The sequence below is a fragment of the Onychostoma macrolepis genome, chromosome 17 (genome assembly GCF_012432095.1).
Source record: "Onychostoma macrolepis isolate SWU-2019 chromosome 17, ASM1243209v1, whole genome shotgun sequence".
NCBI lineage: Eukaryota > Metazoa > Chordata > Actinopteri > Cypriniformes > Cyprinidae > Onychostoma > Onychostoma macrolepis.
The window spans coordinates 1,878,715-1,896,387 of NC_081171.1; the positions used below are offsets into that span (position 1 = coordinate 1,878,715).

The following is a 17,673-nucleotide window of genomic DNA, read 5'->3' on the forward strand; positions in this document are numbered from 1 at the left end:
TTACATATATGTGTAAAAAGGTGAAAAGTATTTATATAAAAAGCTTCACTTTTTACTTTAATATGCAGCCTATGTTATAAAATAATGAAAAATTGTATTAATAATATTCTACATTATATAATACACTTTTTATAGTGTTGTATTTATAGTATTGTAATATGATAGTTATAATCTTATAAAATACACATTTTAGTAGTATTAGCATTTTCATTTATAGTTAGAATTTTATATATATATATATATATATATATATATATATATATATATATATATATATAATTTTAATATATTTTATATTTATAATTTTTAATTATAATTAATTAAAGCTGCAGTCCGTAAATTTTTTTGGTTAAAAAAATATCCAAAATCAGACTGCAGCTTTAATTCTCTTGTTAGACTTAAGAAACTGACCAAAAGTCACTGAAATTACATGATAACCTTTTGATGAGTTTCTTAAGTCTAATAAGATTTTCTTGCTACAGTAAAGTTAAAACCAAGACTCATTTTCCATTACATTAATGTAACTGGTTCATATTATAAAGCAAATTAATGTGAAAAAATACTAAATAGAATATTTATAAACTATAGCAACTACTAATGCTTTAAAACCAAATAACATAGTAGCTCGTTTAGCATCAACATTTAATCAATGTCTGTTCACACAAGAGTTTAGCAGTGAAACCGGATCTGGCGCCGCTAGGGGGCGCTAGTGACGTCACGTGACGCTGTGCGCCGCGCAGGAAGGGGCGGAGCTTCGGTGCAGCTGAGCGACGTGTTCTAATCACACTGTTAGCAGTTCATTCATCGCTCGAGACATGGTGTTATTAGAAAACGACGCGGTAAGTTTACTTTATATCTCACTTTCAGCGTTTATCAGTCGATTATATTCACGTATAGCACGACAGATCCTGAGTTCCCGGGTTTAATCGCGCGGCGTCGAGTTAAAACGCGTTAGCAAGCTAAAGCACACAAACACTCCACACTGATTTCCGACAAACAAACTCGCTCCGTTGGTTTTTAAGCTCATATCAAACCATTCATGTTATTATTACTGTAAATAATGCTCAGGTTAGAGGTTTAGGTTAACGAATGTCTTCTAATCTTGATACACTCTTCACAGACATTTCTGCTTCTTTCTAATCGGACAAATCTCAGTAATTCGTTTATTTTATGATCACAATAAAGTATGAATGCTATCAATAACCTTTAAAAGTGATGTTAAAATGAATGAGTAGTTTGTGAAGTTGAGCTGCAGCTGTAGAGGAGCTCAACATGCGCGTTACAGTGAAATACTAATGAACTACATGCACTAATTGTGTTTGTTTTGAGCAGCAGCTTCCAGTTACACTGGTATTTATTAATATAGTAATATAATAATGTGGACAATGTAAAATATGTTAGTGTTTTATCGTATCATCAGCATTAAGATGCATATTGCAGATGCACTGAAGTGATTGATGTCAGTATTGATTAATGTCTCTCTCTCAATTAAATTAAATTCAAAATGTGTTTTATTGGCATGACAATTGTTGCAATGTATTGCCAAAGCATAGTGTTTACCTTGAATCTAGAACAGATATGTATTAAAAAAAATAAATGAAGAATTAAATAAATAAATGCATGCATGCATATATAATAAAATAAAATAGAACAAATCAATTCTATGAACAATTTAAAATTCTGTGTGTGACTCCTCCCTCTTTTGTGACGGGCATCAGTGTATCTTGCTGCTAGTCAGATGCAATCTTGTTTTTCACCTATTAAATATTGAAGTATAAATCTCTCTCTCTGTTTCTCTGTAGTTTCTAACTGAACTCACTCGGCTGTTCCAGAAGTGCAGGACCACCGGCAGCGTCGTCATCACTTTAAAGAAATGTACGTTCATCTGAGTTATTAGATTCATCTTATTCAGTGTGTAATAAATGTTTCCCTCTGTGTTTGAATGCATCAGATCTGAGATGATGCCACTGCTCTTTTAGTATTGTGTATACATTTTTTTTTTTTTTTTTTTTAATTTATATTTTATAATAATATTTAAAAAATGTTAATGTTTTAAAATAATTCAAATATTCATGTATTAAAATAAAAGTTTTTCCCCCCTTTTTTTGTTAAATATTTACTTTAATATTTTTAAATATGTAAAAAATAATTGGATTTTTATTTTATACTAAAAAACAAATTAAACTTAAATTGTATTTTTTTAAATGTTTAAATAAAATATCTATACATTTTTTTTTTTTTTTAGCAATGTTTTAATTTTGTTGTAATCTTGCTGTTTAGGTTTAAATTCTTTTTAGTTTTAGTCCCCCATTGGTAATTGAACTTATTTCTTTTCATTCAAGTTTTTCATCTAATATTTCTGCTTTATTTCAATAAACAACGTTGTTTATAGTTTTAATGATAAAACTCTGGCTAATGCATTGACATGTTGAAATATTAAATATGATTTTCATCTGCAGATGACGGCAGAACGAAGCCGGTTCCCAGAAAAGGCCATCCAGAGACGTTTGAACCGGCCGACAACAAATGTCTCATCAGAGCGTCAGAAGGCAAGACCAAAATCAGCACAGTGGTGAGGAAATAGCATTCAGTCACGTGTGTGTGTGTGTGTCTGTGTGTGTGTGTGTGTGTGTCTTAACCTGAAGACTGATTGACTCGTTCTGGTTCTATAACATACTGTTAAGCAGGGGTCCGTTCTTCGTACGTCGCTAGCTCAGTTAGCTGGATTTGATTGTTGACGATTTCGCTTGATCTTAGATCATTTGGTTCTTCGAAGCTCATCCTAGACTTGCTGTCATAGCAACGGGTCCGTAAGCTTAAAACTGCTCGGGAGCAGGTTTATTTCATGTAAACAGGATTAGATTGCATCTTTTTAAGCAGAATTGATACTTAAAAGCTGTCCCAGCCACCGCTACTTTATTACAAGAGTACCCTACTGGTCCAGGGACAATCATTTAAAATAATAATAATTTAACAATATAATATAACTATGTTGTGTAGTCTATAATACTATAGAGACAACCAGTTTTACTCATTGAAAGATTTATTAGTGATGAAATAATTACTTTATAATTGTATTGGAGTCTTACACACATGCTATACAGTTAATCTGAGCTGTGCATTAATTTGAGTGATGACGGATATTATGATAACTGATTCTCTAAGAAACTTTAATTAATGCTGTCACTCAGGAAATGTGATAAAATTAAATGAATTGCTAGTTACAACATTGACATAAAAATGTAAAGCCTGTACAAATACTAGAAATCATGAATATAAATAATTGGGAATCATGTAAAAAAAAATACAAATAAATTAAAAACAGTGCACATTTCATTTATCTGTTATAACATTTATGTAGTTTTGTTCGCTGGGCTGTTTCCTTATAAAGGTCCAGATATTTAAGTTTTTCGAACAGGACCAAACCTGCTCAGTGTATAAATAAATAAATGTAATGTGTACATAAATAAATAAATTGATTTTTTTCCCCCTATTAATTCTTTCTGGCTTACTTGTTCCCATTCATTTATTTATTTAAATTGAATTTTTATTATTTATTTTCTGTATTTATTTGTAATAATAATAATTTTTTAAACATTTATTTTTATTTATTTCCTTATTTAAATATTACCACATTTATTTCAACAATTGTTTATTTTTGTATTTATTCTTATATTCTTACTCGTATTTATTTGTATTATTTTTTACATTTTTATTCTTTAACTCTTTTAGATTGTTTTTATTTACATTTATTTCCACATGTTTATCTCCATAAATATTGCCACGTGTATTTATTTCAACAATTGTTTATTCATTTTAATTAATATATAAAATACCATTTTATAATACGATTGGTTGAGTCAGTGCTGCTTATTTATATTTGTCTCCCCTTTATTTTCTCTTTATTTTTAGCTATTTTGTATTCTTCTCAGTTTGTTTTTGATACTTTAATTTTATTTATTTTTTTTATCACGTTTCCTGTCACTTCAGTTTCCGTTTTTGTGTTTTATTGTTATAAATGATGTTTGTATATTATTTAACATCTGTTTTAATGTCTTTCAGGTCAGCACCAAAGAAGTAATAAAGTTTCAAATGGTGAGTTGTAATATTTTGTTCACACGGCTTTATTTATATCATTTTATATCTTAAACCAGATCACTGAATATTGAATTGTTTACAATAATCTGTATTTATAGTCCCTTATTGTTATATTGATTGTATAACATGTTGCTTCTGTAGCGGTCAAAAGTGTTTCATATGAAACTGATGTGTGTGTTTTGCAGGCGTATTCAAACTTGTTGCGAGCGCACATGGACGGCTTGAAAAAGAAAGACAAAAAGAATAAAAGCAAGAAAACTAAAGCCACATAGTGATGGACAGTAAAGGAGAGGCGTGTACGTCTGATCCGACACTCACCAGTGCCACACCACCTTCCCATCAGCCCCTGCGGCGGGCGGCTCTGAAGGCACATCTGAAAACCTGCCAACCTTCCACTTCTGCTCATCCACAACCAACCGAACCGAGCGGCCTGATGACGCAGAGCTTCGTTTACTACTGCATACTAGGTTTAATGAGCGTTTCTGAGTTCTTTAGGTGAAGATGAGATGCGCTGGAATCCATCAGTTTATATTCCAAGCCATATTTTGATTTAGAAAACAGTGTTTTATATGGTGAGTGAACATTACGGTCAGTAACTTTCTCCTCCTGGTGTAATAATATCGTTATTTCAGTGCTCCACTGCTTGTTTTTATTTTGAATATTTTTCTCTTTTTTTTTTTTGAACGAGATATTAAGTTTGAAAGACGCCCCTGATTGTTGCAAGTTTTCGAGGTCTAACAGTGGAGTTTTTCTAAAGCGTTTCTTATTTGACCACAGAACAAAACCACCCTTGTAGATTTGCAAATAAAGAGAACATTTATTCACTGGTTTGATCATGAGAAAATCCCAAAGACGTTTAGACTGAGAATCACGATCTTGTACAGATGACATCTTCAGTAGAGACATGAAGCTTGTGTACTGTAAAAAACAAAACGTTGAAATAAATACAGTATGTACACGTCAGGTCTGTGAAATTAAATGGCCGTGTTTCTCTTGTCCGGTCGCTCTTTGCTGGACGTCAGCGTGTGGTTGCGTTTGCTCTGCTCTTCTTCCAGATAACCGTCCTTCATGATGCCCGTCACGTACTGGAACAGCGTCTGGAGAGGAAGATCAGCCGTTTATGAAATACCACATGATATAAACCACATGTGCATCCAGAAAATGTGTAAATATTCAATAATCTTAATAGGTTACAATTTCATTAAATATTTCGTGACCGTAAACGAAAGTTCAACAAAGTACCACAATAACAATCTCATAAAAAAATGATATAGACATATAAACTAAAACTGCCACAGACAGAAACAAACCTGGAAAAAAATTAATAGAAAATATTAAAAACTACAATAGTATATCAAAGATGCTAAAAGCATTAAACCAAGTACTTCAGGACTTGAGAAAAATGACCAGAATATTGTGGGTTAAACATTCATATAATGGAGTCAAATGCCACATAAATGTCATGTATAATGACAGCATAACTTGTTACATTTCTTTAAACATCAATCTAAAAATGCATTGTTCATAGCACTGCTGTTAGTGCTTAGAAATTATTCAATGTCATTTTTTATTACAAAAGCATTTCACACATGATTATAGTATAATAGTGTGTAGTTGGCCAGCTGTTCTGTTACTGGATGGTTCAAAAGACTGACAACAGCTCATTTGCATTTAAAGAGACACACACACAACATATTAAACATTTTATAAACCAAAATATTACTCGTAGTCTTTTTTTTAAATGATAATTTAAATACCTTAAAGTACAAAATAACTAAAAAACTAAATAATAACCATATATACATTCTGAAAAAGCTAATACAGTTGACAAAAACAAGTGAATACAGAAAATATAAAAATGAAATTTAATTCATTAACAAAAAAATATAGTAATGATACTAAAATAATCGAACAACAGCAAAAAAAAAAAAAAGTCGTTCATTCTTAAGAAAAATTCAATATGCTAACATTAAGAAAATATTAACATTAAGAGAACCTATGAATTTAGCCCCATTCTTCTAAATGTCTTTGAATTTAATCAAACGTTCTTAAGAGCTTTTGTGGTGAACCTGAACCAACAGAACAACTCGAGATGAAGCTGCGGTGAGGAAAAAAGCTCGGGAACTAAAGATCAGTCATCCAGACGTCACTTACACGTGACGCAAAAGACAAAAAATGTGGAGGTTTTGAAGGAGTGAATACTCTCTGAATGAACTAGAGTTTGTCTTTCATTACCTTCCAGGCCTGCTCCAGCTCAGACGTCCATCTGTCCTTCAAAACCGGCCGAACAGCGCAGATGAACTCGGCTCCCACATACTGAAACACAGCCACACTTACAGTTAACAAACAATAGAACCATAAACAATTACTTAAATACGTATTTTATATTATTTTATTTTTATTTATTGTATTTATGATGAAAAAATACAATGACTAAAGCGTTCAAATTAAAGTGAAAACAAAAAATAAATAAAATTTAATTCTACATATTAACAAAAAAAAATTAAAGACTTCAGAAATGAGTTATATTCATGTAGAATTTGCCATTTCAGTGAAGTGATCAAACCCAGATCTTATTTGATTCATCAGAGCTGAAGTTCGTCATTTCTGATAGAATTATGCAATCAGCAGTGCATCGATTATTACTTATGGACAAACTTTAGATTTTTTTTTTTATCAGCTGTATATTTGTTTGGTAAAATTGATCTGATCATGGAGCTTCCATCAAAAAATAAATAAAAAATTTTTTTTTTTACATAAATTCACAGCAATCACTAGCTGTCAATATGACCAATAAATAACTAAATAAATAAATACAAAGAGCAGGGATCTTTCTATACAACAATACTATGAAACATTTTACCAGTTACATAAAATATACACATAAAAAAAAGGACAAAGGGTACAAACGGCATAAAAAGGTAATCAAGACAAAACAAAAAAAACCCACAAAAGTTCACAACCAAAAATGAGCTCATAAACAAACAAACACTACAAAGGACTATTGTTCTATAGAAAAAAAAAGACTATTTACTATTTTTTTCCAATTCCACAAATCCATGATCAGAATAATTTCACCATAAAATATAGATGGGAAAAAGAAACTGCACCGAAAAACATCCTTTGGTAAAAAGGACTGTTAACTATTGTTCCATAAAATAAATAAATATTATAATTATTAAATGATTATTTATTTTATTTTTATACATGTGAAAATGTGATGTTTTGATGTCAACATTTTATTGAATTCAATTTTATTTCATAATTTAATATTTTTTAAAAATAACTGAAATGTATTTTCTTTTTTATTGAAATAAATCCATGCACAGAAGTGATTTTTACCCCATAGTACTTGGGCGGCGCGTTGTAGCGGAAGTGGCTCTTGCCGAGTTCCCGCGCCAGAGCCTCTAAGCGCTCGAGCTGATCGAGTCTGGCGACGCTCTTCTCGATGAACGACATCACGCTGTCAAAACAGCACAAAAGAGCTCGTTTCACTACTAAACACAGACTTCATCTGATGTTCTGCGTTACAAAACATGTTTAACAGTGTTAGCAAACACTATGGATTCATTTCAGGGACAAATATATTTGCAAAAGTTCATTACAAATGTTCATCTTCATGTTTCTGCGTGTCTCTATCTTGAGCTCACACTTAAAAGAAAAGCAGCATTGCAAATAAATGAAGAGCTATGGCCATGAAAAATATGTTGCAAAGTCATTGCTTTCGCTCTGTTTCATTTATATTTTACAATTCTTTATTTGTGACCCTGGACCACAAAACCAGTCTTAAGTCGCTGGGGTATATTTGTAGCAATAGCCAACAATACATTGTATGGGTCAAAATTATACATTTCTCTTTTATGCCAAAAATCATTAGGATATTAAGTAAAGATCATGTTCCATGAAGATATTTTGTAAATTTCTACCGTAAATATATCAAAACTTCATTTTTGATTAGTAATATGCATTGCTAAGAACTTCATTTGAACAACTTTAAAGGTGATTTTCTCAATATTTAGATTTTTTTGCACCCTCAGATTCCAGATTTTCAAATATTGTCCGATCCTAACAAACCATACATCAATGGAAAACGTATTTATTCAGCTTTCAGAGGATGCACAAATCTCATTTCAAAAATTGACACTTATGACTGGTTTTGTGGGTCACATTTTTGTTTGCAAAAAGCACATTTATTTTTTTCTCAATACTTTAATTTTCCTTTGCAAAACTTTTTTTGCAATACTTCAATTCTTTTGCAAATATATTTGGCCCTAAATTGACTCCATACTAAACCATGGTCACTAATGTTTCCCTGAGCCGATAGAGTTGAGTGTGAATCCCAGCATGCCTCTGACAACCAGACCAATCAGACCGTGTGTTTGCATGCTGTGAAGAGCGAGCAGCGCGACCTCGTTATAAACACACACTGTTATCATCATCATCATCATCTCCTCCTCTTCCTCACAGTCCGCCGCTCAACAGCCACTTGGCCTTTAAAGCCGCGCGGATCCGCTCCGGTGTTTCCGGTAATTGGTGCTCCGTGAGTGGATCAGATAATAATAGTAAACATCGTTTTACAGACTCAAGTGTCTCTTAACATTCCAAACACTGGAAACATGTTTTATTACAGACTCACATAAACTCACACATTTGATATTAATGCACACTGGTGTTTTAGTTGCTTGACAGCTATAAACAGATACAGTTAGACTATATTTTAAATTATGTTAGACTATAGCTATATATTAGTCAGTGGAAGACACTGCTTTATTCAGATTATGGTAATTAATGCATCAAACTACTGATATATATCAGTAAATGAATAAATATATGTATAAAATAATAAACAAATAAAATGATTTTTGAAAATGTAACCAAAATAATACATCGTATGATATAAATATATGCACTATATTTTGAAATGACTTTGACATTTTATATAAACATTTTAATTATGTGATTTTAAAAAATATTTGTTAAAAATTAAATAAAAGTCTGATTATAATGAGTATATATATATAGAGCTGTATAAATGAATTAATAAACTCATAAATGCATTATTTTGACATTTTCTTTTTTATTATAGACATTTTGTTTATTTGTGATTTTAAAAATATTTGGTAAAAATTAAATAAAGATTATGATGATTTTTTTACACATACGCACACACACACAAACTAATAAATACACTATTTTATATATATATATATATATATATGCACACACACATTTATCATAAATACTTTTCAAATTATGATGGCTGTATATGTAAATAAATATTAAAAAAAGCAAATAAATGCACCATATTTTGAAATAAATTTGAAATATATACACACACTTATCATGTATAAATAAGTAATAAATAAATATTACAAAATATATTAGTATAAGACTATAGATTAATGCATCAAAGTATTGCTGATGTTTTATCAAAGCCACTTGAGGCTGAGCAATGAGTCTCGTTCATGAAAAACCATAAATTCATTCTTATATTGCAATTAATGTGTCAATTTACATAAGAATGGCTTCATTTAGACAGAAATGCATTCTTATTTGACTACAGGCAGTGTAAGCTAGCGTTCTACAGGCAGATGATGTGACGGTCCAGTGTCTCTGTATTTTTGTTTGTTATAATCCTTGCATTATTAAAGCGTGTGCTTTGATGTCATTGAACTTGTAGTGCATCCCTCACAGAAAAGTACATGTGGATGTGTTTGTCACATGATGTGTGTCAATCAAAGCTAATGGAAAGTGTCACGTCTCTCACTAATAAAGCAGAACGTCGCCTCTCCTTTGTTTTTCTCTCCTCCTGCTGTGCGAACGAAACCAAAGCTCTTTCTATCACGATCCGGCCTGTAATGGCTCGTTATTTCTGCTCCCTAATGAACACCAGACATGAATCGCCCTTCTAATGCCTTTATACAGATGTTCATAAAAGCCTGCATTGATTTCATGAAGCACAACCACAAACCCTTTTAAACCACACAAACACTGCAACAACTCCTAGTTATTTGTTAATTTATTTAATAATATAAAAAAAAAAAAAAAATCTTTTCAGTCTGTTCTGCATTTCACTTCTAGGGTTTGTTTTGTTTTTTTGCACATATGCTATTGAAAAATGTTCTTGTGATGTTCCTCAACTGTAGTTGCTTGGATAAAAGTCTCTGAATGAATGTAAGTAAATAAGCATTTGTGGTATTTTTAAACATATTTCAAGTTATTTGCTGATACATACATCATTTTCAATGTTCCAGCAGATTCCTTCCATCGCAGGTATTCCGGCAATAGTTCGTTTTATGGGTATTTTTATGGCCAATTCAACAAAAACAACTGAAACCAAGTGTTCTAACAATGTTGGCCACCACTGTATATATATACACACACACGAGATTACTTGGGGTTCTTTGCCACAAGAAAAAGCTTGCAATTAATAACAAAACATGATTTTAATTTAAAATTTTATTGACAGCCCTAGTTATCATCTGAGGGCGCACACACACACACGCTGCAGTCGGGATGAGTGTTTGTGACCCTGAATGAGCCCTCGAGCACTAGTAAGTGTGTGTGCGGCTGGATACTGACCGCAGGCCGTGGGCGCGAAGCTCCCTGCTGGTGCGTAACCTCTCCAGATCCTCCACGTCCCGAAAGAGGAAGAAGACATCTTTACACTCGGGATGCGTCTCAAACAACCTGTTACCAAGACAACAGAAAACAACCTGTTACCAAGACATCAGAAAACAACCTGTTACCAAGACAACAGAAAACAACCTGTTACCAAGACAACAGAAAACAACCTGTTACCAAGACAACAGACAATCAGCCGTCTCAAACAACCTGTTACCAAGACAACAGAAAACAACCTGTTACCAAGACAACAGAAAACAACCTGTTACCAAGACAACAGACAATCAGCCGTCTCAAACAACCTGTTACCAAGACAACAGAAAACAACCTGTTACCAAGACAACAGAAAACAACCTGTTACCAAGACAACAGACAATCAGCCGTCTCAAACAACCTGTTACCAAGACAACAGACAACCAGCCGTCTCAAACAACCTGTTACCAAGACAACAGACAACCAGCCGTCTCAAACAACCTGCCGTCTCAAACAACCTGTTACCAAGACAACAGACAATCAGCCGTCTCAAACAACCTGTTACCAAGACAACAGAAAACAACCTGTTACCAAGACAACAGAAAACAACCTGTTACCAAGACAACAGACAATCAGCCGTCTCAAACAACCTGTTACCAAGACAACAGACAATCAGCCGTCTCAAACAACCTGTTACCAAGACAACAGACAATCAGCCGTCTCAAACAACCTGTTACCAAGACAACAGACAATCAGCCTCAAACAACCTGTTACCAAGACAACAGACAATCAGCCGTCTCAAACAACCTGTTACCAAGACAACAGACAATCAGCCATCTCAAACAACCTGTTACCAAGACAACAGACAATCAGCCGTCTCAAACAACCTGTTACCAAGACAACAGACAATCAGCCGTCTCAAACAACCAGCCGTCTCAAACAACCTGTTACCAAGACAACAGAAAATCAGCCGTCTCAAACAACCTGTTACCAAGACAACAGAAAATCAGCCGTCTCAAACAACCTGTTACCAATCAGCCGCTACAATCACAACTCAGAAATAACAAGTGTTTCCTGAGAGCAGTGCTATTGTAGCATCACTGATTTACTGTTTTGGTCAACATTTTGAATGATACTTAAATAAATTTGTTTTCATATTCATTTGAAACTTGTAATAATTTTTTTTTCTTTTTTTTCATTTTTTAAAAATGCCTATATAATGTTTTATTAAGTTTTAGTTTATTTTAGTACTTCCTAATAAACAAACATAAGAAATGTTGCCTTGACAACCAGCTGGAATTTAATATATATATTTTTTTATATTTTATTAGTATATTTAAGTTCAAGTTTATTTTATGTCAAGTAATGAAAATGTTTTCATATTCACCATAGAATAACAAATAACAAAGGTATTTGCGACTTTTTCATCTCACAATTCTATCTTTTTGAGTTTATATCTCACATTTTGGATTTCGTTTCTCAGAATTGCGAGAAAAATGTCAGAGTTGTGAAATATTTACTTTTCATTTTTCACCATTTTGAACAGCAATTACCTTTTATTTATGTTTTATTCCATGGCATTTATTTAAAGTCAGAATTGAGAGAAATTAAGCCTGAACTGATATAAATAAAGAACGTTAAACATATTTGAATAATGAAATATTGAAAGCATACACCTTTATGACCTGCTAAAACAGCTCAAAGCAACTAAACTGGTTCAGATGATGAGCAGCTGCTGGTTTTCAGTATGTTCTGGGCATTTTATGCTGGTTTTAGCTGTTCAAACGGATCTAAGTTCTCTGAATTTTGTTTCCAAAAAAGGTTAAAAGAGTCTCGCGTGTGATAATGCGACGGAAAACAGAGAATACAAATTAAAGCACTGTATAGCACAACACACAAATGCTAATAAAAACCCTGGCTAACAAAATGTTCTAAGAATATTCCCATTTACTTATGAAAACGTTATGAATGTTCTCTGAACATTTAAATGTTTCAGAAATGTTTTCTTGGTTATTCAAACATTAAATGGAACATTGTATCATTTTGCAAAGATTATGGGAATGTTACTTTTGAATGTTCTCTGAACGTTCCGAAACTAGTAACATTTAAAAAAACATTAGACAAACATTTAACTACCTTTCAGAAGAGAGAGAAAAAAAAGTTCCATGAATGATGTATAAATAATGTTTTAGAACATTATTACAGACCAAAACTTTGAACAAACATTTTACTGAAGTTATTGGAAGAATGTTTGTTCGTAACATTGAGAGAACGTTCCCTGGTCGCTGGGATGAGACTTGATACAGAATTACTGTGTGTCACGGCACATGTGCTGCTTTATAATGATCTACTTTGACTTCTCATAATATACACCGGAGAGTTTGATTGAGAGATGTTCCTGGTTTCCCAGACGTTACAGATCCGACTGATCCGGGCTCATCACTGAAGCTCTACTGGTTTTCCAGGAAACTGTCATGCTTTTTCCACACTAGGAAGAGCACGACGGAGTGACCTGCATCACACAAACTGACTGAGGAACATCAGCGCACTGAGTTTGAGGACAATCTGATGTTCATAAGCAGTTCGTGAAATTCATTTGTCAGCAGCGAGAACATCTGCTGCTGAAGTAACAGATTTATTGGTGAGAAATGGTGTTTATGAAAGAAAGGAAGACGCTGCAGTTTTTGTCTGTGAAAACAGCTGTTATGATGAAGATGCATTATGAAACGCTGCAGATGAAGAGGACTATCATTCAAACCTGAAGGAAAAACCCAAAGAACTTCTCTTCACGAACTAACTTTTCTTCACCGTTTTCAGGTGTAAAGTGTTTGTACATCTTAAAAAAAAGTCTAAAATATAGTTCAATATAGTTTCAAAAATTGCTTGTATAGATCTCTTAGTTCACTAAAAAAAAAAAAAAAAAAAAAAAGAATGAAAATGTGCTCATCTCAGTCAATCCAAGATTAGGAGGAGTTTGTTTCTTCATCAGATTTGGAGAAATGTATCATTGCATCAGTGTCTCAGCAATGGATGCTCTGCAGTGAATGGGTGCCGTCAGAATGAGAGTCCAAACAGCTGATAAAACATCCACAGCACTCCAGTCCATCAGTTAACATCTGGAGAAGACAAAAGCTGAGACACGTCCAGCATTAAGACGTTAAAATACGAGTCCATAATCCATAATAACGCTTCCTCCAGTGAAAAGTGTTCTGGTCTGAATCAGGAGAGAAATCTGCACAGATCAAGCAGCATTTACAAGCCAAAACAGCTCTAAATAAATACGTGGCTGGATTTTGATGTGAGAGACAACAAGAGATGCACTTTTTCACTGGAGGAAGCGTTATTATGGATTATGGTCTTAATGCTAGATTTGTTTCAGCTTTTGTCTTCTCCAGATGTTAACTGATGGACTGGAGTGCTGTGGATTATTGTGATGTTTTTATCAGCTGTTTGGACTCTCATTCTGACGGCACCCATTCACTGTAGAGGAATTTCTTCAGTGATAAAGATTTACTATTTTACCTGTTGTTGTTTTTCTAGTGTAATTTCTTGTGAATTTAGTCTAAGAATCTAAAAACAACAACACAACAAGCCACAGTCTACAGTGAGGAGGAAGAGCAGAGAATGACATCAGTGCTGGTTTCTTCAGGTCTCCTGTGGAACGATAATGAGTTTCTCTGGCGGTTCAGACAGCAGCGTTTGCCACAGCAGGATCTGAAACCTGGAATAGAAGCTCCTCAGAGAAACACACACACACACACACACACACACACACACACACACACACACACACAGGTTCCTATTCACCATGGTTACAGGAGCCACTTAATGAGGAATTTCAAGAGCTTTTATGAGGAATATGAACTTGTATTTGTTGTCTTCATGGATTTACAGAATATTAGTCTGATATTTACATTATCTGGACACTTATTGCAAATCAAACATAAAAACATCAGAATGTCATTGCATTAGAAACAAAACATCACAGATGCACAAACACTGTCTGTATGAAAAGCATTTCACTTTAAACCGAACAGAATTAAAACGCTTTCTAAAGATGTTATTGCATAGTATTCTATAATTTGTTTAGGTTGATATATTGTTGATATATTGAGACAACTTGCCCCACTATATGATGAACATGTTAAATGAGATAAATAAATATATTTAGGAGTATTATTGTTATTGTTTATTGTAAATAAAATATTTAAAAACTTTTTAATTTCAGCCCATTTTATTTCTCATTTTTGTTTAGTTTAACTTACTAAAATAACACAAACTAAAATAAAAATGAGTGAAAACTATTCATTTATAAAAATGCAAAAACTAATAAATGACAAACACAGATTTTTAAATTTTAACCTAAGTTGAAATGAAAACAGAAAATATGCAAATAAAATTAATTCAAATATATATATATATATATATATATATATCAATACAAAAATACTGATATATTGAAGTTCTATAAAGTGTACACACACACACACACTTTTGAAACTTTTCAAAGGTATAAATGAGATTGTGTTTTGCAGATTTATCTTCATAATAACAGCTGTTTCACACAGAACTGCAGCGTTTCACAAATCAGTCTCTTACATTAGCAGCAAATGTCCTGTTTCCTGACAAATGAATGTGTCCTAATGTGTTTGGAAAGATTTATATACTTCTATAGCGGGTTTGTCTGATGGATACATCACTGCTTTTGTTTATCCATTAATATGATACCGGGAAATAAATGACTATGGTCTGTAATAAGCCCAGAAAAGACTCAATTTACTGACAAAATGCTAAAATAAGCTGACAAGAGATGCTGGTTTTCACAGTCTTTAAGAGTCAGAAAGGAGACTGAATCAATACATTAAGCAACAATAACAACACAATAATGAGAGCCGATGAAAAGCATTTCACTTTAAACCAAACAGAATTAAAACTCTTTCTAAAGAAGCACATATACATCTAGAAAGTCTATAATTGTGTATTTTAGCACAAAAGAGCCGTGGTGCACCTGATGTTCATGTGGATATTAATAGATCATCAGCTCTCTAGAGACGTGAAACTGCTTCTGAATCATTATTCTCACCAGATTCGGTCTGATTCAGCTTTTCCCTATTCTGCTTTGCACAATGTAACAAGAGGAAAAACTCATTATATTCCTTTACAGCGGCACAGATCATCTGAGCTTTGGTGTTTTAGACAGATATTCTGAAATCAATCTTTCAGATGTCATTTATCAACATTGATCTGAATGTTGTCTGATGAATCTAGCCATTAAATAGGTTGTAACATGTTATGGGAGATGACTAGAAAGTACATCATATTTCAAGTTGTTGATACATTGTGACAATTTGCTCCACTATAGGATCAACATGTTACAAACAAATTATATATATTGTGTGTGAGCCTGGAGCACAGAAGCAGTCATAAGCAGCACAGGTATATTTGTAGCAATAGCCAACCATACATTGTATGGGTTAAAATTATACATTTTTCTTTTATGCCAAAAATCATTAGGATATTAAGTAAAGATCATGTTCCATGAGGATATTTTTTTAATTTCCCACCGTAAATATATAAAAACTTAATTTTTGATTAGTAATATGCATTGCTAAGAACTTCATTTGGACAACTTTAAAGGTGATTTTCTCAATATTTAGATTATTTTGCACCCTCAGGTTCCAGATTTTCAAATAGTTGTATCTCAGACAAATATTGTCCGATCCTAACAAACCATACATCAATGGAAAGATTATTTATTCAGCTTCAGATAAATGAAAATAAATAAATAAATAAATAAAATTGGTCCAGGCAAGGTCTCTCTCTCTCTCTCTCTCTCACACACACTCACACACACACACAGACACACACACGCACGCACAAACACACACTCACACACACACAAACACTCACACACACACACACACACACACACACACACACACACACACACACACACAACTACAACCATATAAAACATGAAACGAAATATTTAAAAACTTTAACATTTTATTTCAGCGTTTTATTTTTATTTTTTTGTTTAACTTGAAGTACTAAAAGTGAAATAAAATGAATAAAAACTACACATATTTTACATAAATTAAAAAGAAAACGGAACAAGCAAAAAAAAAAAAAAAAATTCAAGTATAATAAAACAATTATAGTTTATAAATGATACTAAAATACACACAATGGATGTATGCATATATAACTAATAGCTTTACACGGTCAAGAGACTATACGATATTAATATATATATATATATATACAGCTAAGCTATATGAAGTTAAAAGCGTGACAGCCCTGGTTCGGATTTGGACGAGACATATATCGATATGCTGTTACATATTAGTCAATTAGCTGATGCAAAAACATCAACAGGTATCAAATATCACTACCACTTATAAATATTCAACGTGCAACACAATGATTTGTTTTCACTGTAATATACAAGCTGAAACGTGCATTTTCTGTAAAGCTGTTTTAAACGCTTGTATATTAGGAAAGGCGCTCTACAAATAAATGCAATAATTCACAAGAAAATTCTCACCGGACAAACATGATTATTCCCACTTTGGCGATGTCCTCCTGGATGACTTTCCAGGACTCTTTGATGAGCTGGATGTGATCCGGAGTGAGTCTCGCTGGAGCTTCGTCCTCAGTGTTTCTGCTCTCTGCTGTTCTCGGAGTCAATCCGGATCCAGAGATCGCGCAGCCCATCCTGACGCTCTCAGATACACCGATGCTGGTCAGCTGCTCGGGTTAGTCGTGTGTCTCTAGCTGTCCAGCTTCTCCATGACTGTCCAGAGTCAGACCTTCAGCGAGAGACTGAGAACCTGAGACCTGCTCCGCGGGAGGGGAGGAGTCCATCTTCATCATCATCATCATCATCATCATCAATCAACAACAACACGTAAATGATCCTTTGTAGACTCTTTTTAGTCTTTAACTAGGCTTACAGCATTAATGAAAAAGATATGT

The 17,673-nt window shown here is 33.1% G+C and overlaps 2 protein-coding genes across 2 annotated transcripts; one reads left to right on the top strand and one right to left on the bottom strand.

The window, feature by feature from the left end:
• The first annotated feature begins 681 nt into the window (after positions 1-681).
• Positions 682-5,077, top strand: srp14 (signal recognition particle 14). The gene is made up of 5 exons (XM_058749105.1): positions 682-839; positions 1,803-1,875; positions 2,460-2,572; positions 4,063-4,095; positions 4,284-5,077. The coding sequence occupies exons 1-5, from the start codon at positions 816-818 to the stop codon at positions 4,368-4,370; spliced, it is 330 nt and encodes a 109-aa protein (XP_058605088.1). The 5' UTR covers positions 682-815; the 3' UTR covers positions 4,371-5,077.
• On the bottom strand, positions 5,057-17,540 carry xgb (x globin). The gene is made up of 5 exons (XM_058749104.1): positions 17,243-17,540; positions 10,681-10,788; positions 7,441-7,561; positions 6,334-6,414; positions 5,057-5,195 (listed from the first exon to the last, which is right to left on the bottom strand). Exons 1-5 carry the CDS (start codon positions 17,410-17,412, stop codon positions 5,073-5,075), a joined length of 603 nt encoding a protein of 200 aa, XP_058605087.1. The 5' UTR covers positions 17,413-17,540; the 3' UTR covers positions 5,057-5,072.
• Between the last annotated feature and the right edge of the window lie 133 nt (positions 17,541-17,673).

Excerpts from the sequence above, each read along its gene's own strand:
- xgb (XM_058749104.1), bottom strand. The coding sequence starts at position 17,412 with ATGGGCTGCGCGATCTCTGGATCCGGATTGACTCCGAGAACAGCAGAG. Across the intron at positions 7,562-10,680 it reads CTTCGCGCCCACGGCCTGCG|CGTGATGTCGTTCATCGAGA; the intron begins GTCAGTATCCAG and ends CTGTTTTGACAG. Across the intron at positions 6,415-7,440 it reads CGCCGCCCAAGTACTATGGG|TATGTGGGAGCCGAGTTCAT; the intron begins GTAAAAATCACT and ends GCTGTGTTTCAG.
- srp14 (XM_058749105.1), top strand. The coding sequence starts at position 816 with ATGGTGTTATTAGAAAACGACGCG. Across the intron at positions 1,876-2,459 it reads CGTCATCACTTTAAAGAAAT|ATGACGGCAGAACGAAGCCG; the intron begins GTACGTTCATCT and ends TTTCATCTGCAG. Across the intron at positions 4,096-4,283 it reads AAGTAATAAAGTTTCAAATG|GCGTATTCAAACTTGTTGCG; the intron begins GTGAGTTGTAAT and ends TGTGTTTTGCAG.